Source organism: Arvicanthis niloticus, chromosome 1, assembly GCF_011762505.2.
Source record: "Arvicanthis niloticus isolate mArvNil1 chromosome 1, mArvNil1.pat.X, whole genome shotgun sequence".
Lineage (NCBI taxonomy): Eukaryota > Metazoa > Chordata > Mammalia > Rodentia > Muridae > Arvicanthis > Arvicanthis niloticus.
This window is the reverse complement of record NC_047658.1, coordinates 53871967-53898177: the sequence shown is the minus strand read 5'-3', so window position 1 is coordinate 53898177 and position 26211 is coordinate 53871967. Positions and strand designations below refer to the sequence as shown.

At 43.2% G+C, this 26211-nt stretch overlaps 1 protein-coding gene across 3 annotated transcripts in view; it reads right to left on the bottom strand.

Annotated features, from left to right (window-relative positions):
- Positions 1-6010: 6010 nt before the first annotated feature.
- The window catches only part of Sh3gl3 (SH3 domain containing GRB2 like 3, endophilin A3), a 135133-nt gene continuing 114932 nt past the window's right edge, over positions 6011-26211 (bottom strand). For 2 of the 3 annotated variants that reach the window (XM_034509362.2, XM_034509370.2), the window contains exon 9: positions 6011-6635. In XM_034509362.2, the coding sequence (XP_034365253.1) occupies positions 6430-6635 (206 nt within the window). In that variant the 3' untranslated portion in view covers positions 6011-6429. The remainder of the gene's footprint in view (positions 6636-26211) is intronic. The other variant, XM_034509377.2, reaches the window with a different exon arrangement.

Below are 26211 nucleotides of genomic sequence, written 5' to 3'. Positions count from 1 at the left end.
GGAGGAACACCCTGAGGTGAGTAGCCTGTGATGCCACCTAAGGTCATAGTGAAGTCCTGGCCCATGCTGCCACCAAGGGCTATGTCTGGGTGCATGGCCCTGCAGCAGTGTGAGCCTGTTGTGATCAAAAGCCAGGCAAGAATCTCTGGTCTGGGCTGCTGCCTGGGGCCATGTTGTTGTCTGGGGGCTGTGCAGAACTGGCCCCACCCCTCACCTGGGCAGTGTGGGGGAGCTGGTCTGGAAGATGTGATAGCAGAAGGATCCCCCCTCCCCCCCATTCCTCACCAGGAAGCACAGTAGAGCTGGCCCTGGTGGCAAAGGGGTTGCTGAGGGGGCAGAGAGGCGCTGGCCCTGCCCCTTGCCAGCTGCAGCATTAGATTGAGATAGCCGGAGCTTGCCCTGCTGAAATTGGTGCAAGAGAGCTGACAGGCAGACCAGCTCAGCTACCACCCAGGCCCAGATCCAGGGCTTTGAGTTGGCTCACCCCAACATCCCCCCTATTTATGAACTGCTGGAGGGGCCGGTCCTGGAAATTCAAAGCTGCAGGATTTTCATGACACCTTACAACAACAGGATATGCCAGGAGTCCCAGTGAAGATCCAGTACTGATATTGCAGCAGAAGCCAGAGGCCTCAAAGCAGACCGATGACTCATTACAATGAACCTTTGTGAGTAAAGATGTGTGGACCAAAGGGTACACAGTGTGAGACACTACGGCTTCCACAATGAGATTGTTTTTTTTCTTCTGCAGGGGAGTTTGCAAGGGCGGAGGGCAGATATGAAGAGACAAAAAGATGAGTGGGGTTGGGGTGCATGATGTGAAATTCACAAAGAATCAATAAAAAGTTAAATTTTTAAAAAGAGAGAGAAAGCAAAATCTCCTGAAAAGGGAAAATCTAGGACTAAATTTCTTCACTGTCACCACACAAAAAGAATTGATATTTCTCTATTTCTTCACCAAAAGTCAAAGGCCAGGGAACTTGCAAATTCGCTCTAACAACTCTTGCATCAGCTTGATACTAAAGCCAGGTGAGGACACTATATGAAAAGATTACCAGCCAGTATCCTTAATGTACATAAATGTAGAAATTCCCAATAAATAAAGCCCCTGATCTCTGAACTGAATAGCACATTAAACGGACTACACACCATGATCAAAAGATTTTGTAACTGAAACATAAGGATGGTTCAACATATGAAAATGTGATATATCATACATTTCTGTTGTTGCTCCAATCAAAAGACTTAGCCAATCAGCTTGAACAGTCTCCCTTGCTCCTCTCCAGGAAGTGGCTGGAGCCGGTCTTGACACAGTCAGCCACACAGACTGTTGCAGCCAGAGTTGCCCCAGATCTTGTAACAGTCTAGTAGTCTTGGAATTCTCTAGGTACTTCAACTATCATTCCCATCCAGTCCCAAAGAGCTATCTAGTTGCTGCCTCTGCAGTATTTGACCCAGGAAGCATAGCTACTGGACATGTGACCACAAGTAGGCCCACCATCCCCAACCTCCCCCTGCACCCAAGGCTGATCCCTACAGAAGGGTGGGCTACAGCATGCTTTGGCTCTCGCTTTGCAGCTGTCTGCACACACATCTCTAGCTATATCCCACTTGCCCAGACATTCAAGGCCTAACCAGTGGTAGCATCTTACTTTACATAAACAAACATCAAAACGGAAGACTAGAAATATTGAAACTCTTAAAAAAAGACATAATACATCCTTGATCAAGAACCAAAAACTCAGGTTACAAAAGCCAAGCAAGCAGGATTACCTCTAAATCGTATTGGTAAATTGTCATGTGCTGCTTATGTTTACTGAAAACAGACCCTTAGATAGAGAGAGCCTCCACGGCTTCTTCTAACCCCCTATTCTAGATCAGGCCAGTCCCCCTGCTCTATAACAGGGAGAGGAAAAGACAGCAAACAGCTAAGGGTGTCGTGAACACTGTCCTCGAAAACAGCTCAGTCTGCTATTTCCAAAGGTCATTGCTATTGTTTATCTCAAGGTGTAAAGTTGCCTACAGTTGAAATGAGAACCCAGAAACATCCATGGAGAGCTCAACCAGTTCCTCCCGTCAACACCTGCTGGATGATTGTGAGCCTCTGATTTGCTGGAGTTGCCGTTCTTTGCTCTCTCAGACAGGCAACACCAATCAACGCTACTGGGATTCACAAGCTCCTGGTTTGATGATGATGTTTTGCTGTCTGCTGCTTCCATCTGACACTTGTTACTTGTTATTTTACCTGCTATGTATTAAAAACTGAAAGTATAGCTACCATAGATCATTCTCTAGAACCATACAGAATAACATCAAATGAAAGTCTTCTGCATAGCAGAGGAAAAAAAATCAATCTTTAGATTGCAATAATGTATTTGCAAAACATAGGTCTGGCAAGGCGTTAATACTTAAAATATATATAAAATTCTTGCAATTCAATGACGAAAAATAAAATGAAATAACCTAATAATATTACAATGAACAAAGAGCCCAGATAGTGGCCAGCAGATAAAAAGAAAGGAGACCAGTTTCACTAACCAGGAAAATGCAACTGGAAGCACAGGAGGATGCAGTGCTTTTGCGTATCTTTTGCTCTCCACAATATCTAGTGGGTAACTGCAATCTAAAAATATTAAATGGAAAATTTTATAAATGAACAATTTCTGGCTGTAACTTACAGACCACTCTGAGTGCTGGACTGAAATCTACTGTCTTGCTCCATCGTGCCCAGGACACGGATCATCTCACTGTCCAGGGTCTCCTCACTGTGTATGCACTCAGCAATCACTTAGCAGAATGCCTGCTGTCACATCTACTGCTCTGGTACAGCAGCACTTGGGTATAAGCAATACTTATTTTATGAGTATGGCCTTATCATCAGTACAAGGGTGGTGACAGGGGCAGCTTGGATAAGCCAAGGGAAAGCTGGGAGGTGTTTCATTTAAGCAAAAATTATAAACTTTTTAAGAGATAAAATAATCTTATGCTTTTTTGATAATCCATGCTAAAAAAAAATCTATGAAACTGTGAAGACAAAAAAGAACCTTGTGTTAGTTTTACCACCACAGACTTCAGACATGAGGGCTACAGTGCATTGAAGGTGCTTAGTTACAATGGAAAGGTATTAAGTGTTTGTATACATGCATAGGCAGAATCTGTGTATCTGTGTCTGTGTGTATATCCATCTGTTTCTATGTATGTGTATCTCTGTCTCTCTGAATATATGTATGTGTCTGTCTCTGTCCTCCATCTATCTATATACGTTTCTCTCTATCACACACACACGTGTGTGTGTGTGTGTGTGTGTGTGTGTGTGTGTGTGTGTGTGTGTGTAAGTTACTGAGTACTTGGTCTCAGACATCTACTCTGGGTCCTCTGCAGTAAGGAGAAATGAGTGTCACCTCACACCAATTAGAGACAAGGCTAACAAATGGTGAGGGTTGGGAGAAGGAGGATGCCACAACTCTTGGCAATAATGTAAATTGATACAGAAATCATAGAAAACAGTATGGAAATGCAACCAAAAGCACAAAATGCAACCTTCAGGAAGGTTTTAATGAGGAGGTTAATTAATACACCAAATTTACAGAAACCCAAGTTCAATTTGCTTGTCCATTCATGTAAATTAACTTTAAAATGTGTATCATATTAATTGGCCAGAAAACTGGAAATGTGTAAGAGCAGAAACCTGGTTATAATGTATGCACCCACACAATAAAATATGAAATAGCTAGTTTGAAGACTTGGGTCTGTAGTTAACATGTAAAGCTGAAATCATAATATACATTCCTATATGTTCACATGTGAATACAGAAGTATGCACAGGCAAGATGGGAAGGGGAAAATGTCACAACAAGAATTATTTGGGGGTTGTGGAACTTAAAGGTGATTTCCACTTTCCTTTACAACTTTACAGACATCCTGATTTTTCCTATTATACATCTGTATTACCTTTAAAATTAGAAAAATAAAGCTGAAAGTTAAAAAAAATGTTTTGACATCTGAAAGGCCATGGATCTTTTCCAATAAAAGAAACTTTACATGACCTTCTTAATGATGAAAAAGGAGAACTGAATGCAGGCTGGAAGGTGTGCTCACTCCATGGTTGTTTGGTCAACTTGACACAAGCCAGGGCCACCGGGAAAGAGGGACCTCAGCTGAGAAAATGCCCCATCAGGTAACCTGTAGGCAAGCCTTGTGATAGTTTGCTGATGAATGGCTGGTATTTGAAGGCACACTCTAGCCAATGCCACAGGGTTGACTGCCCTGGGTTAAACAACACAACAGGCTGAGCAAGCCAGCCAGCAGCACTCCTCCAGACTTCTGCTTCAGTTCCTGCCACAGGTTCTTGCCTTGAGTTCCCGCTCTGACTTCTCTCCATGATGGACTACCATGGTCTGTAAGAGAAAATAAATCCTTCCCTCCCCGAGTTGCTTTTGCTCATGGTATTTATTGCAACAGTAGAAAGCAAATCTGGAAGGCAATGAATTTCCAAAAACTATGAGTGCCCTTGGGGCAGGAACTCACAATGAAATGTTCCCTCCAACAGCTACTCAGGAGCAGTTGGTGTCAAGCCTGTGCCAGGAGCCAAATGTTATCTGACAGCTTTCTCCACAAACATCATGTGGAAATGGGACCCTGCAAAACATCGGAGGCCACAAGCCCATGGAAGCACCAAGTGGCACAATCTGAGCAAGACATGGTTGCTACACCCTCTTCTCAGCAGCTGCCTTGCAACGGTTAACCAAATCCTGTTTCTAATTGCTTTAAAGTGATTGAATGCAAATTGCTGAATGTTTCGGTTATTGTTAGAAGTTAATCTGTAGCTATCAATTAACTTCAATTACTGCGTATTTCCCCTAAACAAGTTAGCAGAGTAAATTATAATCATCGGGAGTCCTGGGTTTCTCCTTGGTAAATTCCTAATACAGCAAATGAAGAATAAAGCTGGATGTAAGAACAGGCTAGTTTGTGAATTTACACAGAAAAAAGAGCTAATCTAGAAGGGTGATGACGTGGGCATGGGGAAGACTGTTCATTAAAATTCCAGCTCTGACATTTAACTGTGACTGGAAAAGTCACTTGGCATTTCTGTGGCAGCATCCTAGTGTCTGAAGAATAACCATCAGATTGACCGCACAGGATTGTCTGTGTGTGAGGGTTTCATGGAAGATGCTTAGAGCAGCACCTGGCACATAACATCCAGTAAATGCTAAGAATTACCATTTCTCTCTCTCTCTCTCTCTCTCTCTCTCTCTCTCTCTCTCTCTCTCTCTCTCTCTCACACACACACACACACACACACACACACACACACACACACACACACACACAGTTAAGAAAGCCAGCTCCAAAGTCTAGAAAACCCTACTTAAGTCACCTTTTCAGATGACCAATCTGGCCTCTGAGCTTTTGTTACAAATGGCAGTGATCAACAGGGCGGGTCCCAGTGACTGGTGAACACTGTGTGCCAGCATCTGTCACACTATCAGAGCTCAAGCTTGTTTCTGCCACTACCTGGTTGTCTGATCCTGGACAAGCCATTCATGACTCCTTCTCTACAAAGATGAGCAATAACCGCTTCTTCTTTGTGTGGCAGGGTTGCTGTTGGACTCCCCTGAGCCACAGCATGTGACAAAGTCATACTCGAGGTAAGGCCAGGGCTAGGTCTGTAAGCCTATGTTATTGGACACCCAGCCCAACAGACCATGCCAGCCTTCAGCATCCCCAATGAGACTGTTTGAAAACCTACCTGCCCATATATGGGCAAAGCTTAAGCTGAGCTGTTTAGTGAACTTACCAGTAGGCAGGAGGCTTTTCTAATCTTCGGGTGAGAAGGGGATGGACCCTGTTTAAGTCAGTAGCCATTAAAGGTCCACACCCCACCTGCTGGCACCAATCTGCAGCCATCATCTAAGGACTTCACCTGGGACCCCAGGCCAGCCAAGGATTTGCCCTGAAGTCCAAGCTTAAAAAGCAATTTAACACTAAAAATAACCAGTCTTATGAACACAGTGTGTCATGTTTATTGGGCTGTTCACAGGTAAGCTTAAAACAGGAGAAGACTGGATGCCATCAATAATGTCAAGAAACAAAATCTTTAGCTTTCATAACTGCAAAGGGTGTGTTCCCACTGCAGCTAAGGACTACCCAGGCCATTCGAATGGGCGCAATTTACTTTTTTTTTTTAGCAACAGGAAGCAAATACATTTAACCAATGACTTTTTAGAACAAGAAGAAAACTATTTTTATGAGTTAGGACAAAGAAATCAGTTATACAAATTAAATTGATACAAAATACATTATAAAGAAAACACACATACAAAAGTGATTAAGTGGGCCAGAGAGCGAGGATGCCACAGAACACCACACTGAGAGAACACTGGTGCCAATTCATTTCAGTTCTGAAGTTAGGTCCAAAAGACACATTTACCGAGGTAAAGGCACAATGACTTCCACGTAATTAATGGGGAAGAAGCCGGATTCCCCACGGAGCATTCCTTCATACCAGTTTTCGTCTATCTGATTGGTTAATGTAATGATGTCCCCTTCTTTAAATCCTAATTCTCCTTCGTTTTCTGGCTCAAAGTCATAGAGACCACGACAGCAGGGCTGGTCCGAGGGAGTGTCAGTACCTGTCCATGTGATATGGAGACAAAAAGTTTCTGTTAACAGATCACCCAGAGAAAGGAGCAATGACAGATGAGCCTGTGCTCCCTCCCGCCTACCCCAAGGCTGGCTTCCATTGCTACTCTTTGTGGTCCCTGGCCTCCTCCAGCCTCCTTGGCTCTCCAGATGCCTTAGCCAACCCCACTGCATGCAGTGCCTGTCCTCTGAGGAGGAGGGAGGAGGAGGAGGAGGAGGAGGAGGAGGAGGAGGAGGAGGAGGAGGAGGACACATGCCCAGCCCATCTCCTGGGTGCAGGAGCCCAAGGGAAAAGGCAAATCACAAGGCCCAGGTCCTGCCTCCAGGATGCTCAGCCTTTCTTTGTGGTGACTGGATGGAACTTGGGAACACTGAAGGACAAAGTTGAGGTGATGTGTTACCCGTGTCAAGGAGTGCTGAGGTGGTAACGTGAGAACCACAGCAGGAATACAAATTTTCACAGAGCTGACTAATGGTCAAGCCTAGAGTTCTCACAACAGTGAGTTTCCCCTAAAAACTGAAAAATTGTCACTGTGAAAGAAAATGTGTATGCAGATCTGGGACAAGTCAAATCTGACTCACTGACTCAGATAACCAGTGTGCAGCCTGGGACGGCCAGGGGTCTGTATGACTGTATCTGTGAATATAGTTCATATGTTTCCATTAAATAATGTTCTTGCACTTAGTACTGCCAGCCTAACCCCAAACACAACTCTTAGCTACTGGACAGCTGCCACCTGCACCAATTTCCTTTACTGCTGCCATCTCTTATGGCAGTCATTCTGAGCACTCCTGGACCTATCAGACCTATAATTAAACATTTGTGACCCTTCCTCCATTCCTTTCCCTCCTCTCTTCCTTCCTTCTTCCCTCTCTCCTTCCCTTCCCTTCCTTCCCTTCCTTCCTTCTTCCCTTCCCTTCCTTCCTTCCCTTCCTGACTTGCTTCTTTCCTCTCTTCTGTCCTCTCTTCCTCCCTCCCTCCCTCCCTTTTCTTCCTTCCTCCCTTTTCCCTCCCTCACTTCTCTCCCTCCTTTCCTCCCTCCCTTCCTTCTTTCCTTCCTTCCTGCCTCCCTCCCTTCCTCCCTCCCTCCCTTCCTTCTTTCCTTCCTTCCTGCCTTCCTCCCTCCTTCCCTCCCTCCTTTCCTTCCTGTCTTCCCCCTCCCTCCCTCCCTTTCTTCCTCCCCCTTCCTTCTTCTTGTCTCCTTGCCCGTCTCTTCCCCCTCTTTTCTCATCTCTCCTCTTCTCTGCTCCATCCCTTAATTTTCCCTCACACCCTCTTTCATTTTCCTTTTTACTTTAGACTTTCTCTGCTTACATAGATAAATCTAAAGAAAGCTGTGCATGCATCTCTTCACATACATGCACACAAATATGTGCATTTTTTTCCTCTAAGTAACTGCCTAGAACTGAATTTGATCATCATAGAACATGAAGTGTGCTAAGATGTTTAACATTTGTTATCAATTTAGTATTGTACTAATTTTTTATATTTAAAAATTAGAAATCCCTATATACTCCAAACACTGGGCCTCTATCTGCCAAGTTTGGTACAAACTATTCCCTGTTTATTTGTATGTTCTATTTTATTTATTTATATTTAGTTATTCATTAATTTATTTATTACAATTCATGCTGGTAACTGGGCAAGTTGTAGGTGTTTTATTTTGCTTTAGAATATATAATTCCAGCACAGTAAAGGAGGGAAAATGAGGCCTTTTATTCATACCTTATCCTCCATGGCTATGTATGGTTATTATGCAGAATTTTTATTTCAGAATTTTAAACTTTTTTCATGTTACAACTTTTATTTTTAATCCATTTATATTTTGACAAAAAGAATTTATGATGTTTAAATGATACTGAAGCAGTTTTAAAATGATCCCTTTTCCTCACTGATTTCAAATACTGCTTTTATATCTTATTGTTGAGGGTCTCTCCCTATATAGTTCAGGCTAGCCCTGAACTCAAAGGGGTCCTCCTGCCTCCACTTCCCAATTGTTAGGATTACAGGTGCCATCACACCTGGCTTCGCCATTTAATTACCACAAGCCCTGTGGTCTATTTTGAGATTCTCAATTCAGTCCAGTTGATCCATTTGGTAACAGTACCATATCTCTTTTTATATTACAGCTGTAAAGTAAATGTTGATAACTAGTAAGGCAAGTTCCTGGCCACTGTTCCATTGCAGAATTTCCTGGACATTCCATAATCATTCGGATAAGCTTTAGTGTCACTGTATAATTTCCATTTTGACTGGATTATACTTGGTATTTTTTCCTCTAAGTATTAGTAAAATAAGTTTTATGAGACTTTTTAAATCCCTGACCATTTGAAAAGGCAGCAGTAATTCAAGCACCATGTTTTGATTCTGACTTTGCTACTATTATAAGGTTTTTATATATAACTTAAAAGTGAAATGACCCAAATAGGCTTTGGAAGCACAATTAGTTGATTTTATTTTTTAAATGTAAATATTTCTTCTTTGTTTTGGAGATATTCTGAAGATTTTCTACAGATTCCCTGACCATATAGACCACAAGTTCATGAATATAAGGCACTCCCCAGGCTAGCTTAAGATAAAAACTTAGCATGTCTGAGGGTAGGCATGGCTTCCTGCTCCACTTCTCAGTTCACACTGTCCCCTGTGAAGGAGCTGAAGTTGAAACAACAGAGTCAAGAGCTGAAAGGCCTTAGCCAAAAAGATGATACATTCATTGGAGGAAGGCTAGGCGCATGGACCACCAGTAAGACCTAGATCGTATCAAAGGAAGGGATGGAAGGAAGCTAAACCCAACCCAGACTATGCACACATAGGAAGGTCATAGACATAAGCCGGCTCCAGAGCCACCAGAGTACTTCTAGAAAGGGAGTGGGGGGGGGGATGTCCCAGAGCAAAACCAATTTCCAGTATTCTGACTGAATATCTGACATGCTTTTCCTTCTGCCATTCAATTTTATGGCTTCCATTTTGTTTTATTTCTTTTTTTCTTTAGTTCCCAGTTGGCTGATTGTTTAGGAAAGATTAGGAGGGTGTGGCCTTGTCACAGAGGTGTGTCACCGGGGGTGAACTCTAGGCCTGGTTCTACTCTTTCTGTCATCTGCCTTCAGATCAGGATGTAACCTCTCAGGTACTGCTCCAGCACCATACCTGTTTGCCTGCCACCATGCTCCCTGCCACGATGGTCATGTACTAACTCTCTTGAGACTGTAAGCAGGCCCCAAATGCTTTCTTTTACAAGTTGCCTTGGGTAGTGGTGTCTCTTCACAGAAATCGAGCAGTAACTAAGACAAGGCCTCCCTTCCCACCTTTAGACTTCATGTGAGAGCTGAAGTTCCATAGGAGATTGTATCCCTTCCTCACCAAATCTTCAGGGCTCATATAATGTTAACAGGAGAGAAAGATTGTGAATGGATTTGAGTATTTCTCTGGTTGGCCAAGGATGATTGTTAGAGCAGATGGATGCTCTAACAATGTAAGTTATCTTTTTAAAATTTCCAGATCTTTCCAACCTAGGAAAGGGGGACTGAGAACCCCCAGTGTCACAGCGTTCTTGCATCCACGGTTAGGTGTACGAAGCTTTGACTGCTGGGGAAAGAGAAAGCAGTAGTAGCAAGGCCTCTCCTCCTGAGAGGCAGCGCCCTCTCTTCAGGTCACTTGTAGACTGACTGCCTCTTGAACTCTGGATCTCTCTACACAATGACATCCAGGACCACCAAGATGTTTGGACAGCTCCTTCCAGGAGAGAATTCACCCCAGCCTGAATGTAAACTCCTTTTGTCATAATGATGGAAGCCAGGTAGACAAAGTTAAATATTGGGGCTTAGTTCCACTATTTTCAATTTGGATAGAATAACATTCAATGATCTCAAAGCACTAGGGAACGGAATTTCCAGCAGAGAATTTTTCAGTTTTTCTTTGGTCGAATAGTACTTGATGAAGGTGGATAGGATTGGATCCTGAAAACTTGGGGCTGTGCGTCAAAGTTAGTGTCACTGAAGTACAACTGTGTTTGGTGTAGCCTGTAAAATAATCAGGCTCTTCCCATGTTTCTGTCACTAGCAGATCTGCCTGAAGAGGAAGCAGGTGGAACAGCCACGGTTGGCTCAGAAAGCATCTCCTCAGACCATCTGGGCAGAAGGCAATCTGGGAGTCTTGCCCAAACCCTCCCCTTTTTGAAGAGGTCACAATGGCCTGATAGCAAGTCAGAAAGAAAACACCAGGATTCCAGACCCCACGCCATGACCTACCTCACCTGAGGCAACCTTCTACACAATCTAAGATGCTGCTGTGTGGGCTATCTCACTGACTGTGAGGCTTGCTCTAGGATGCTGTTGAGGCACTGTGTGGGTTATCTCACTGACTGTGAGGCTTGATATCTAGTTTTCCTCACCCTTACTCTATCCTCTATCAGCAACCTTTGATGACCAAAACACATTCTAAGTAGGAGACAGTTGTCCAAGCCAACCTGTAAGTGCATACTTGTATAACGAGAGAGAGAGAGAGAGAGAGAGAGAGAGAGAGAGAGAGAGAGACTGAACTAATCAGGAAACAGACACATAACTCACTTCTCACTTCATCAATTACAGACAAGGGCCACCGCCATGTTGCCCACTTTGATATGCCAAGAGAGGCACTGCACCAGCAAATAAAAACTGGACAGAGTGCCTCGCAAGAGACCCCCTAGGAAGAAAGACTCCATAAAGGATATCCATGACTCATGTACCCGGGGCCCTCCACAGCGTTCCTGCACTGCCCCAATACAAAGCACAATCCTCAGGTGTGCGGACCTGTAATGCACACCGATCAGAGCTTGGGCTAGCTGATCCAAACCACACCTGTGGCAGTACAGCATTCTGAAATAGCTCCTGATGCATTTTCATTCTGGGTCATTTTTGTTAACCAGGGCCCTCAACCAAGTAAGCCATTCTTCAACAAAGGGGGCACAGAGCCTGGGCATGAACCACGTAGCCCCTGTATAGCTTGCAAGTTCTAAAACATTGCTACTTCAGTTAGGAAATGCTGCAGCAGCTGAGGTTTTCAGGGTCTCGTGCCGGAGACCGGGCATATTTTGTAAGATGTAAGAAAGAGGCAAACTCTGGTTCAAAAGGACCAGAGCTTGAAGACCTTGGATCCTGGAGTGTGGAGACAGAAAGGCTGCTTCCTGCTACTTAGAAAAGAGGTAGAAGTTCTTCCTAAACAGGGAGGAACCTGGAGAGAGAAGGCAATGGCCTACAGTGTGGAAATGTTTCCTCGATTACACCCAGAGGATGACGTCTGCCCCACTTCGCACTAGAACTCTGGGTCAAGGCAGCTCCCAAAGTTCTCTGAGCCAGGGAAAGTGTGGTGTAATGAAACCAAAGAGGGGCTTGAGGCAATCACCGCTCACTCCCCAGAGTAAGGCAGGACTGAGGGTCCACAGGCCACCATCACAGATGCTCAACACACAGACCTGGCCTCTCAGAGGTGGACTGGGGCAGGAGACATCAGATGGAGCTCTGTGACTAGTGAGTGACCCCGCTGTGGCCGTGAACCTCCACATATGCAACCCAAATCTCCATCAGCTCCTCGTGCGTTTGGACAATATCTTGGGGTGACTGAGGGAGGAGAGGATGATTAAGGAAAAATCACCAGCTCCCAGAAGGGGGTTCATCTCTGAACTGACTACGGTGATTTCCTGAATCCAGTGAGTGACGAACGGGCCATCTAAGCTTTTCATTGGAGGAGACCGAGTTACCTTGAAATGGCAAGATTACATTTTTTTCCATTAAAAGAAATGGAAAAAAGATTAATTCTTTTTCTCATTCCATTTTTGGCAAACAGTAGAAATGGAAAAAAGATCAAGCCGTTTCCGCTGCTGGTCTAAATGGAGACTCATGGCAAGCCCAAGTAGAGAAATAACATTTCTGCCCACCTAAGAGACAGGCTGGGCCTTCCAGGACACAAAATTCATGCCTAGAAGATAGAACTTTCAGCCAGTCAAGATGACCTCTGCTTCCTCAGTGTTTGAGATACTCATATGTAAGGTTGCTGGATGCTTGGTCCCACTGCCAGACATAGCACCTCCCCACAAAACTCCTGGTAAGACAGCATAGCTCCCAGGCAGCATCCCATTTCTCTGACCCTGTGGTCCTGGAGCCCCGAGTGCCCTCCACCCTTGCTTATTTGCATGCAGTTGTTGGTCTCCAGAAGTGTGGAGAAAGCATGCACATGCATTTGTCTCTGAAGCACAGGTTTGTGTGCTCTACAAAACAGGAAGCAGACACCCAGGACCCCACGGAGTCTGCTGGGGAAGGCCACAAACCCTCCCACCCACCCTCAGGAAACCCTGTTATTTTCTCTGACTCCTGAGACCAGGCCTTAATGTAGCATGAGAGGAGAGTAGGAAACACAATCTATCTTTGTGAATGTCATGAATCAAAGATTATTTTAAAAGAGAAAAGAGAGCATCCCTCTTAAATATTTATTATTCTAGTTCGGCTGCACACCATTAGGGGGAAGGGGGGGCTATTTTCTCTCAGCCACACACAATAGAGATGGAAACCATATTCTTCCTAAAACAAACTTCACTTCCCTCTTGGCAGTGATGTGGTCCACTTTCTAACAATAGAGGGTCCCATCTTAGCCTCGGGAAAATTCTTTCCACCGCCCTTCCCTCCACCTCATCCTTCTTTGCCAAGTTCCTGCTCCAAGTGTCACTGGCATACACAAACTGTGACCACATTTCTTTTCCTGTAGTAGCCACCTCATCCCACAATATCTCATCTTACCCAGCTTCAAGCCTCTCAGGTCTTAGTAAGGGAAGTCACGCCTCAGCCTCAGAGGCAAGGGATTCAACTTAATGACTAGTTACTACCATTTCCCTCCAAGGTAAGGGACAGAGAAGCCTCTGGCCCTTGCCTGGGTGCAGAGTGCGCTGTGTGGACCACTTTAACTTGTACAACTCCGAATAACCATGGAAAGGTTTATTCCCTCTCCATGCCTCAGCCACCCTCAAGTCCTCTCTCTATCTGAGCCAATCCCTGGCCCTTCAGCTGAGCTCCCAGACCCAGGAACACCGACAGCATCCTCCTCAGCCTGGATCTTACCCACCCTGAGGAATGTGGCTTCTGTCCTTCCTTCCAGTGCTGGGAGCCTGACACACAACATGGAGACTGTGCTAGAATGGAGGGGCCTGACTGGTTCTCCTTTCCTTCCTTCCTCAGGCTGGGAGCTATTCTCAAATGCTGCTTCCATGCTTGCCTCTGAGGGAACCGACGTAGGGGTGGTGATTAGGGAAGGGGTGAGCTCTCTTCTCAGGTGTGAAAAGTTGAAGATCTTCCAACACACTGACCTTGAGCTACCTTCCTGGGGTTTCCTCCTCTCCTCCTCTGGCCTTGACTCTAGAGAGTGCAAGGCTCGGGAACAGTCAAGTCTCAGCACTACCAATGGAAGGTGCACTTGAACCCCTTCACACACACCTACTTTCTGGAAATCAGTGGGGGGGGGGGGAGCTCACACCAGAGCTCACACCAGAACTCACACCGCCTACTGTCAGTCCTATGGAAGGACTAGGGGTGGGGTCTCCAGGAAGCAGAGAGCACTTGTCTTTAGTAAATGCCCCAAAGTGTTGTGTCTTTTGAAAAGAAAAATTATTTTTTTAAAAAAATATATATATACATATATATAGCTTTGTTCTTGCCTCCCTTGTAGCCAGGCTGCGACCTGTCCCTTTTCCTGCTGCCAGTGGACCTTCCCGAAGCAGTCCCTCGGGCCCTTCTAATCTGCTGCTCTCAGTCTGCGGTAGGCTGGGAAGGCAGATAACCGATTATGTAGCATCAACAGTGGCTGTGTTGTGGGCTCTTACATGGTAGCAAGTACTGTGCCCAGCACCTCTAATTTACAGGCTTTAACTTTATCCTTAGAATAACTCTACCCAGTGGGAAGCTATGATCCCTGCTCTTTAGGACCCCTAAGTACTCAGTGACAGAGATGGGAGTTACTCTGACCCCAAAACTCCCTTTATCCTTCTTTGGCTGAGCCGGGGGCGGGGCTTGTTTTCCACTCTCTTCCTGGTCTCAAGTCTAAATGCTCAGTAGTGTCTCCCTATTGCTTAAGCTCCACCCAGGGCCACTAAGGCTGGGAGAAGCAGGTGCCAGGCAGGTAGAGGGGAGCAGTACTCCAGTCAGGAATGAATCCCAAGGGTCTTTCTGGAAGCTTGGTTTCCACAAGACAGTCATCCTAGGATTTGACAACACCTGAAGAATTTGACTCAATAATTTGTCTCCTAAACATGTTGGGGCAAATACATCATTCAGCATTTACTTCCTCTCCTCTCTTCTCTCCTCCCATCACTGTCTCCCCTCACTCTTTTTCCCCTCCCCATTTTGTCTCCAGCCCAGGCTGGCCTCAAACACCCTATGTAGCTGAGAATGACCTTGAACTTCTGATCCTCAGGACTCTACCTCCCAAGTGCTAGGATTATAGCAACATCTCACTAGGCCCCGCCTATGAAGTGCTGGGGCTCTGACCCAGGGCTTCATGCATGCTGGGTATGCACTCTGTCAGCTGAGTGGCACGCCCAACCCAAGAAGCTCATTTCTAACTCAGGTCCATGTGCAATCATCGAGTGTCCGATAGAGGCCAGGCACCATGCTCAACCTATAACAAACTATTTCTCTTGCATTAGAAAGTACATATTTTGTTCAGGCTCCCTCTCCCAAAAGTTATAATCTCAAGGTTTAGTTCTAAATTCTTTTGAAGCTAACTTTCCCCATTGCAGACTAAGATACAACACTGTTGTATAATTCTGATACAAAATTTTGTTTTGTCATATGTAAATTACAATTTGTACTCCCATTAGACTAGACAGAAACTAGCAGTCCCTAGGTCTAAGCTCTGGATTAGATCACCAGAGTCTCGATTTCCTTGAACCTCCACCCCCACTTCTAGTTTGTCTCCCCTCCAGCTGGCCACCTATTCTGAGCCTCTGAACTCTACCTCTCAAGTGCAGGGATTATACAACATACATTTTACATCTTAATCTATGATGGGTATATTGTAAATTGCTGAGTAAGATCTATAAATTGTCTCTTTAGAAATAGCAGCCCACTATTTGTTTAGCCCACAGGTGATTTATTGAAATGATTTAGCAGGGGGACTCTAGTTTACTCATCATCATCTACAGAAGAAATAAGCCATATGATTTGTTTTAACCTTATACCAACCCTGCACCATCCACACAGGATTCATCACTTGGGTTTAATAAATAAAGCTTGTGCCCTATCCTGACAAAGGCCAGCGCTGTGTATCAGGATGACTAATGCAGGCACTGCAGAAGCTGTGGCCCATTTATTTACTCAAATTCCCTGACTGGTGACCCCTTCAACTATAACCCAGTCCGGTGTTTGAGTAGTTTTTGCTAAGACATGGGGAATGGGAAAGAGACCACTGCCATCAAAGGCAGCCTTCCAGCCACTGTCTAGGGGTCCGCTGGCAGAGGGCCCTGGGTAGAGCTGGTCCTTGCTTTATACAGCATGGGTTAATCACTAATAGTGAAAATCAAAAGAGTTTGCATAAATATAGGGCTTCAAGTGTTCCTCTAAGAATCATTACTAGCCATTTTGACCTCATTCTCCAACAAAGGAAAGTGTCATAGACCAGCGCTTCAGAGGTAGTGTGTGTGTGTGTGTGTGTGTGTGTGTGTGTGTGTGTGTTCATATAGTCCTCTGGAACCATGCCACACAGCTGTCCCCTGTTCATTATCCCCAGAGACAATGGACTTCTATACTTTTTTTAAAATTAATATCTACATTAACATTTGGATTACAGTGTTTGAGATATTAGCTTATAGATCAGCCATGTTGTTATAAAACACATACACATATAAGATATTCTGCATCTGAGATAATATTATCCATCACACAGACATTTCTAACAAGTTCTATTGTGATTCCCAAAGGTATGGGAGAGGCAGGGTTTTGTGGCTCTCAGAAACTCCCATGACAGAGCTTGTACATGAATTCCAGGAAACGATTCCCTACAGTGAAAAAACCTTTCCCTTCCAAAGCCTCCTCCAGCTTGGACAATAGCAAAGGGCCTCAGATACTCCCCATACCAGGAGCTACAGACTGAGAACAAAATACTTTACCAATTATTTTCTAATAATGACCTTTCAATAGAGGAAATACTAAATGTTCAACCTGTCCACTTTTAAGATGTTGAGAATGCCACATACTCTAGGAGACAAACATGGGAGACAGCATTTGAAGGTCAGAGCACCTGAAAGCAGGGAGCCCAGTGCCTTCATTCAGCTTCTGGAGAACTTAAGAAATCTACCCAAACCCGCCAGCATCTGAACTACAATGTGGGACTCCTGTCCCCGTTTATCTTACCCTTGCAATGATTCAAGTCAGAGCCACTTCTGAGAGTTACAGAAATGGATGTGGTGGGAAGGCTATGGGGTAGGAGAGGGGACAAACCTGCTGACTAAATGAACTCCACCCAACAGGACTCTTGTGAAATTTTAATTTCCTCTTTGGAAACTTAGGTCAATAAATGTATACACTCCTATTGCAAAGTGTGTGTCTTTTTTTTAAACTTGTGAGCCCTGCCTTTCCCTTTTGAATACATGTTTATTTTCCAATGTAATCCCTGGAGATTGGCACCCATAAGAGGAATGACTTGGACTATTTCTGAGTAGCCTTCAAAGTGTCAAGAAGTTTATAAAAGTCTCTTTTATACCTCACAAAAGGTAGAATGTCTTAACACAAGTCAGTGGAGAGATTTACTTTGCCTGTTCTGTCAGACCATGTTAACGACCCTCACCCTTCTCTGCACACTTGAAGCAGATCTCAGCCTGGGGCTTGTGAACCCTTAGCTATCACAATATTAATTAGAACCTTCAGACATCTCAGTGAAGAAAAAAAAAGAAAGCTTCATAAACAGATGCCACCAAATAATAGGTATCTAAGGCTGTGACAGAGAAGCCTGAGCCTCTGTGTCTGGGGTGTGTACTTTTCCAAAATGCCTGTCCTTGATTCTGTATTAAAGCCTTCCCCTAATAACCCCAGCACTGCTGGAATATATAAACAGTGAAAAGGTCAAATACAGCCTGCCCTCTATTTTAATGTAGAGTAAATGACAGCTCAGAGCCTCATACAAGATCCCAAGGGTGAGGAAGGTTCAGGGACACAGGTCTCAAGTGCCATACTGTTTTCTGATCCTGAGACCTGCCCAAGCACAGAGTTCAGCTCAAGGACTTTCCTTGGCTTCCTTTTCTCTTTAGGGACAATGGGGCAGCTTGAGCTGATGAAGCCTCATGACCCTGTGTACAGGGGCTTGGACAGACACTCATTTCTTCTGGCCGGGGTCTGAACGTGGCCTCTGTCTGCACTCCCTCATTCAGCAGTGAGTCTCCTCCTCCAGGCTGGCTCACTTCATTCGCTCCTGTAACTACCCAGCAATGACATTATCAGCAGCTCCATCGCAGCCCCACCGTAGTCTGCCTAATTGACCTACATCCTTTCAGCAGGCTCTGCTCTTTTTCCTTCTCTGGAAAGAAGAAATGATGAAGAAAATGTTCTTGGAATCTGTTTCTGGCAAAGTCTTCAGGGCTTTGCTTAAAATTGTCAGTGAGATGCTTGACATTTTTCCTTTCCTTTATAAACATCATAGGCCAATCATTCAGAATCCTAATGGAAAGTAATTTCCCATTAATGCAGGCTGTAAAATGCTATTTTCTTTTGAAACTATGCCTGGGAAACAAACAGTACAGGGCCCTTTTACACTTGGAAACTCCACCTACAAATCAGCAAAGCTCGTTGGTGGACATGTGAATGAGGGGACCCCAAGGCTACAGCCAGAGGAACCTTCAAGGAAGTGGCTGGCACAGGCACATGGTCACAGTGTCACTAAGGAGACCCCTCCACCTGGGAGAATTGCGTTTCTGGGTTCAGTCTTCCTATAAAAGCCAGAAGGACATTACTTTTCTTATAATTTAATCTGCCTAGGGACAGAGCTACTGGCCAAAGAGAAGAGACAGAAGCTTGGACATGTGTAGTCTAGGCAAGGAAGGCAAGGGCTCCCTTGTCCTGTTCTAGTTCCCTTCCACCAAGCCAGATGCAAAAAGCAGATGTCCTTGGCCACCACACACCAGCCACACATACCCATAATCGTGAATCCTTGAGATAAACATTTCCAGTGCTCTTAAACATTGTTACATTTGCCAGGATTTCCTCTCTCTCTCCCTTCCCCCTTTCCCCTCCTCTGTGTGTGTGGAGGGGGGCGGGCAGGAGAGAAATCTATGTGTGTATATATGTGTGTATGCAAATGAGCACATTTGCATGTGGTCAGATGTCAGGTGTCTTCCTTCTGCCATTCCCCATCTTAATTCTGGATCAGGGTCTCTTCCTGAACCTGGAGTTCATCGATTCTGTACAACTAGCTGGCCATTCCTTCTGTCTCTGCCTTCCTAACCCTGAGCTTATGGGTGAGCACTGCTGCACCTCACTGACAGCCCACATACTTGTTTGTAAAACAGTGTGGTACAGCAGCAGCAGAGCTGCATGCACCAGGCCGACTACCCAACCTAATGCCATCTGTGGTGTAGCTGCCAGCATCATTACAATGTTTTGTGATTTTACTCTCATTTTAACTCTCTGCAGCATCCGTATGAGGAAGAAAGGAGGTCCAAGCACAAAACAACAAGCAATGTCACTGATGTACACACACACCCCAGATGGGAATGGCCCTACACCTCTCTCTGACATTTAGTCCAAATACGTTATTTCTCATGGAACTCAATACTCTCCAGATTGATGGCCTGAGAGATTGAAATAAAGGAAACCTGGGTCTTGTCTGGCATCCAGGAGGAGATGGTGTTTTGGGTGAACTTTATCTAAGGTCCTGGAATCTTGTCTTTAAGAACAAACCTCTTGACTCCCCTTCCGCCCCTCTCCCAGATCTGAGGCCTGGCGCAGACCCCTGCCCGGTCTGCTCCTGTGTGGTCACAGGATTCCTCCCAAGACATCCTGGAAGGTTCAGTCAACCCAGAGCGGCATAGGTACCACTGAACCCAGAGCAGCAGAGGAACAACTGAACTCAAAGCAACAGACAACATATCCCTAGACATCTTAGAGGAGCCACTGCACTCAGAACAGTGGACACCTTATCCTGAGACATTCTAGAGGAGACACTGCACCCAGAACAGCAGACACCTAGCTGGTCTGCTACCTTGGAGACACCATATCCTGAGTCATCCTAGAGGTACCACCGTACTCAAAGCTGCTGGAGAAGATCACAGAGACATCTGGACCCCAAGGAGATCAGACACAAGAAAGATAACTGGAAAGGCAGGCTTCAGAGACAGCGAGTAGCACTAGAGTTAACCAGATGGCAAAAGGCAAGCGCAAGAACGTAAGCAACAGAATCCAAAGTTACATGGCATCATCAGAACCCAGATCCCCCATCATAGCAAGCCCTGAACACCCCCATCACACCGGAAAAGCAGGATTCAGGATTAAAATCACTTCTCATGATGATGATAGAGGACTTTAAGAAGGATATAAATAACACTCTCAAAGAATTTAAGGAGAACACAGGTAGACAGATAGAAGCCCTTAAAGAGGAAACACAAAAATCCATTAATGAATTGCAAGAAAGCACAACCAAACAGGTGAAGAAATTAAACAAAACCATCCAAGATCTAAAAATGAAAGTAGAAACAATAAAAAAAAAATCACAAAGGGAGACTACCCTGGAGATAGAAAACCTAGGAAAAAGATCAGGAGTCATAGACACAAGTATCACCAACAGAATACAAGAGATAGAACAGAGAATCTCATGTGCAGAAGATACCATGGAAAACATTGACACAACTGTCAAAGAAAATGCAAAATACAAAAAGCTACTAACCCAAAACATACAGGAAATCCAAGACACAATGAGAAGGCCAAACCTAAGGATAATAGGAGTAGATGAGGGGGAAGTCTCCCTACTTAAAGGACCAGTAAATATCTTCAACAAAATTATAGAGGAAAACTTTCCTAACCTACAGAAAGAGATGTCCATAAATATACAAGAAGCCTACAGAACTCCAAATAGTTTAGACCAGAAAAGAAATACCTCCTGCCACATAATAATCAAAACATCAAATGTAAAAAACAAAGAAAAAATACTAAAAGCAGTAAGGGGAAAAGGTAAAGTAACATATAAAGGCAGACCTATAAGAATTACACCAGACTTCTCACCAGAGACTATAAAAGCCAGAAGATCCTGGACCGATATCATACAGACCCTAAGAGAACACAAATGCCAGCCCAGACTACTATACCCAGCAAAACTCTCAATCAATATTGATGGAGAAACCAAAATATTTCATAACAAATCCAAATTTACACAATATCTTGCCATAAATCCAGCACTTCAAAGGATAATTGGTGAAAAACTCCAACACAAGGAGGGAAACTACAACCTAGAAAAAGCAAGAAAGTAATCTTCCAACAACCCTAAAAGAACATAGCTACACAAACATAACTCCACCACCAATAACAAAAATAACAGGAAACAACACTCATTTTCCTTAATATCTCTTAATATCAATGGACTCAATTCTCCAATAAAAAGACATAGACTATGAGACTAGATACATAAACACGACCCAGCATTTTGCTACATACAGGAAATGCACCTCTGTGAAAAAGACAGGCACTACATCAGAATAAAAGGATGGAAAACAATCTTCCAAGCAAATGGTGCCAAGAAATAAGCTGGAGCAGCGATTCTAATATCAAATAAAATCGATTTTCAACCAAAAGTAATCAAAAAAGATAAAGAAGGACACTTCATAGTCATCAAAGGAAAAATGTACCAAGAGGAACTCTCAATTCTGAACATCTATGCCCCAAATGCAAGGGCACCCACATACATAAAAGAAACTTTACTGAAGCTTAAAGCATGCATTGCACCTAACACAATAATAGTGGGAGATTTCAACACCCCACTCTCAGCAATGGACAGATCATGGAAACAAAAACTAAACCGAGACACAAACTAACAGAAGTTATGAACCAATTGGACTTAACTGACATCTATAGAACATTTCATCCTAAAGCAAAAGAATATACCTTTTTCTCAGCACCTCATGGTACCTTCTCCAAAATAGACCATATAATTGGTCACAAAACAGGTCTTAACAGATACAAAAAGACTGAAGTAATCCCTTGTATCCTATCATATCATCATGGGCTAAGACTCGTCTTTAATATGGACAAAACCAACAGAAAGCCCACGTACATGTGGAAACTGAACAATGCTCCACTCAATGATGACTTGATCAAGGAAGAAAGAAAGAAAGAAATTAAAGACTTTTTAGAATTTAATGAAAATGAGGACAGGTCATACCAAAACTTGTGGGACTCCATGAAAGCAGTACTAAAAGGAAAACTCATAGCTCTAAGTGCCCACAAAAAGAAACTGGAAAGAGCATACACTAACAACTTGACAGAACACCTGAAAGATCTAGAATGAAAAGAAGCAAACGCACCCAAGAGGAGTAGACGGCAGGAAATAATCAAACTCAGGGCTTAACCAAGTAGAAACAGAAAGAACTATACAAAATATCAATAAAACCAGGAGCTGGTTTTTTGAGAAAATCAACAAGATAAATAAACCCTTAGCCAAACTAAACAAAGGGCACAGAGACAGTATCCAAATTAATAAAATCAGAACCAAAAAGGGAGACATAACGACAGAAATTGAGGAAATTTAAAAAATCATCAGATCCTATTACAAAGGCTTATACTCAACAAAATTGGAAAATCTGGATGAAATGGACAACTTTCTAGACAGGGACCAGATACTAAAATTGAATCAGGAGCAGATGAACCATCTAAACAGTCCTATAAACCCTAAAGAAATAGAAGTCATTAACAGTCTCCCCACCAAAAAAAGTCCAGGACCAGATGGTTTTAGTGCAGAATTCTAGCAGACCTTCAAGGAAGACCTAATTAATACCAATTCTCTTCAAGCTATTCCATCGAATAGAAACAGAAGGAACACTACCCAATTCGTTCTATGAAGCTACCATTACACTCATACCTAAACCACAGAAAGACCCAACAAAGAAAGAGAACTACAGACCAATCTTTCTTATGAATATTGATGCAAAAATACTCAATAAAATTCTCGCAAACCGAATCAAACAACAAACACATCAAAACAATTATCCATCATGATCAAATAGGCTTTATCCCAGGAATGCAGGGATGGTTCAATATTCAGAAATCCATCGATGTAATCCATTACATAAATAAACTCAAAGAAAAAAACCACATGGTCATCTCACTAGATGCTGAGAAAGCATTTGACATAATTTAACATCCCTTCATGTTAAAAGTCTTGAAAAGATCAGGAATTCAAGGACCATACCTAAACATAGTAAAAGCAATATACAGCAAGCCAGTAGCCAACATCAAACTAAATGGAGAGAAACTTGAAGCAATCCCACTAAGATCAGGGACTAGACAAGGCTGCCCACTCTCACCCTACCTATTCAATATAGTACTGGAAGTCCTAGCTAGAGCAATTAGACAACAAAAGGAAGTCAAAGGGATACAGATAGGAAAGGAAGAAGTCAAAATTTCACTATTTGCGGATAATATGATAGTATACTTAAGTGACCCTAAAACTTCCACCAGAGAACTCCTAAACCTGATAAACAACTCTAGCAAAGTGGCTGGATATAAAATCAACTCAAACAAATCAGTAGCCTTCCTCTACTCAAAGGATAAACAGGCTGAGAAAGAAATTAGGGAAATGACACCCTTCACAATAGTCACAAATAATATAATATAATATAATAACAAATAATATAAAATATCTTGGAGTGAATCTAACCAAGCAAGTGAAAGATCTGTATGACAAGAACTTCAAGTCTCTGAAGAAAGAAATCGAAGAAGATCTCAGAAGATGGAAAGATCTCCCATGCTCCTGGATTGGCAGGACTGACTTAGTAAAAATGGCCATCTTGCCAAAAGCAATCTACAGATTCAACATAATCCCCATCAAAATTCCAAATCAATTCTTCATAGAGATAGAAAGAGCAATCTGCAAATTCATTTGGAATAACAAAAACCTAGGATAGCGAGAACTATTCTCAACAATAAAAGAACTTCTGGGGGAATCACCATCCCTGACCTCAAATTGTACTACAAAGCAGTAGTGATAAAAACTGCATGGTTTGGTACAGAGACAGGCAGGAAGATCAATGGAATAGAATTAAAGATCCAGAAATTAACCAACACAACTATGGTCACTAGATCTTTGACAAAGGAGCTAAAACCATCCAGTGGAAAAAGGTCAGCATTTTCAACAAATGGTGCTGGCTCAACTGGAGGTCAGCATGCAGAAGATGCAAATTAATCCATTCTTATCCTCTTGTACAAAGCTCAAGTCCAAGCGGATAAAGGACCTTCACATAAAACCAGATACAATGAAACTAATAGAAGAGAAGGTAGGGAAGACCCTTGAATACCTAGGCACAGGGGGAAAGTTCCTGAACAGAACACCAATGGCTTGTGCTCTAAGATCAAGAATTGACAAATTGGACCTCATCAAATTGCAAAGCTTCTGTAAGGCAAAGGACACTGTCAATAAACAAAACAGCAACCAACAAATTGGGAAAAGATCATTACCAATCCTACATCCAATAGAGGGCTAATATCCAATATATACAAAGAACTCAAGAAATTAGATGCCAGACAACAACAACAACAAAAAAAAAAAACATTAAAAAATTGGGTACAGAGCTAAACAAAGAATTCTCAACTGAGGAAACTCGAATGGCTGAGAAGCACTTTAAGAAATGCTCAACATCCTTAGTCATCAGGGAAATGCAAATCAAAACTCTGAGATACCACCTCACACCAGTCAGAATGGCTAAGATTAAAAACTCAGGTGATAGTAGATGCTGGCGAGGATATGGAGAAAGAGGAACACTCCTCCACTGTTGGTGGGATTGCAAGCTGGTACAAGCACTCTGGAAATCAGTCTGGCGGTTCCTCAGAAAATTGGACATAGCACTACCTGAGGACCCAGCTATACCACTCCTGGGCATATACCCAGAAAATGTTCCAATATATAACAAGGACATATGCTCCACTGTGTTCATAGCAGCCTTATTTATAATAGCCAGAAGCTGGAAAGAACCCAGATGCCCTTCAACGGAGGAATGGATACAAAAAATGTGGTACATTTACACAATGGAATATTACTCAGCTATTAAAAATAATGAATTCGAGAAATTCTTAGGTAAATGGATGGAACTAGAAAATATCCTAAATGAGGTAACCCAATCACAAAAGAACTCACATGGTATTTACTCACTGATAAGTGGATGTTAGCCCAAAAGTTTGATTCAACTAACAGACCACATAAAGCTCATGAAGAAGGAAGAACAAGTATGAATACCTAGGTCTTACTTAGAAGGAGTAACAAAATACCCAAGGGAGCAAATATGGAGACAAAGTGTGGGTCAGAAACTGAAGGGGAGGCTGTCTGGAGACTGTTCCATTTGGGTATTCATCCCATGTGCAGTCATCAAAAATAGACACTGATATGGATGACAGGAAGTGCATGCTGACAGGAGCCTGACAGGGCTGTCTCCTTAGAGGTCCTCCAGAGTCTGACATACCCAGAGGCAGATACTCACAGCTAACCATTGATCTGATCAAGGGTTCCCAATGTGCCTGTATAATACATTCAGGAATACAAGGCTTAGATCCAGTCCTTCTTTAACTTTTTTAAACTGATTTGAGATGGTTAGCCTGTGAGTTAAGGGACTATAGCAAATTCATGGCTTTGAGTTTATTGTTAGGGTGTTTTCTATATTTTCTTTAGAAATAGCTGAGAGGAGTTAACAGACAACAGTCCAGATTGCCTTACATGGATAGTTGGTTTTCAAAACATCAGAAATCCACAGAATTGATGTTACAAACATTTCTGTATTAATGTTCATTTTTGATTAGAGACCTGTCTGCTCCTGACAGCTTCCTGTCTTGGATTCTAAGAAGAAATTGAGCATCTTTGGAGTTACTCCAATTGTGGTGAGACAGCCACTAGGCAAAAATTGCCTCTTTCCATCTACAGACAAATCACTGTCCAGAAAAGGACACACTTGCAGAATAGTCGACTGATTATATCTGCCAAGACAGAGTAATCAGCCCTTAATAATTCTGCATCACTAAGGTCTGTCAGATGATCCTGGGCCAGAAGGCTGAAGATCAGATGCTCCAACGTTCTGTAGTATAGGGACTGTCTAGGTGTTCAGCGGTCTCTATAAATTGGCTAAGTTTTAGAAGCTATGCCTTGTGCTTCTCATAATTTCAGTTAACTCAGTCATTCCGGATTTCTGACGGGGTTGAAGACTTATAGTCTCATAGCCAATTCTGGCTATTTACTTTGAGAGAAAAGATTTTGAATGGATAGTTTTCAGCTGACATTCATTCTAAAGCCAAGAAAAAAGCCAGGTTCAGAACTAAGTGTTTTAGTTAGGAGAGATGACAGAGGTTCTGGTTAGACAACAAAATGAT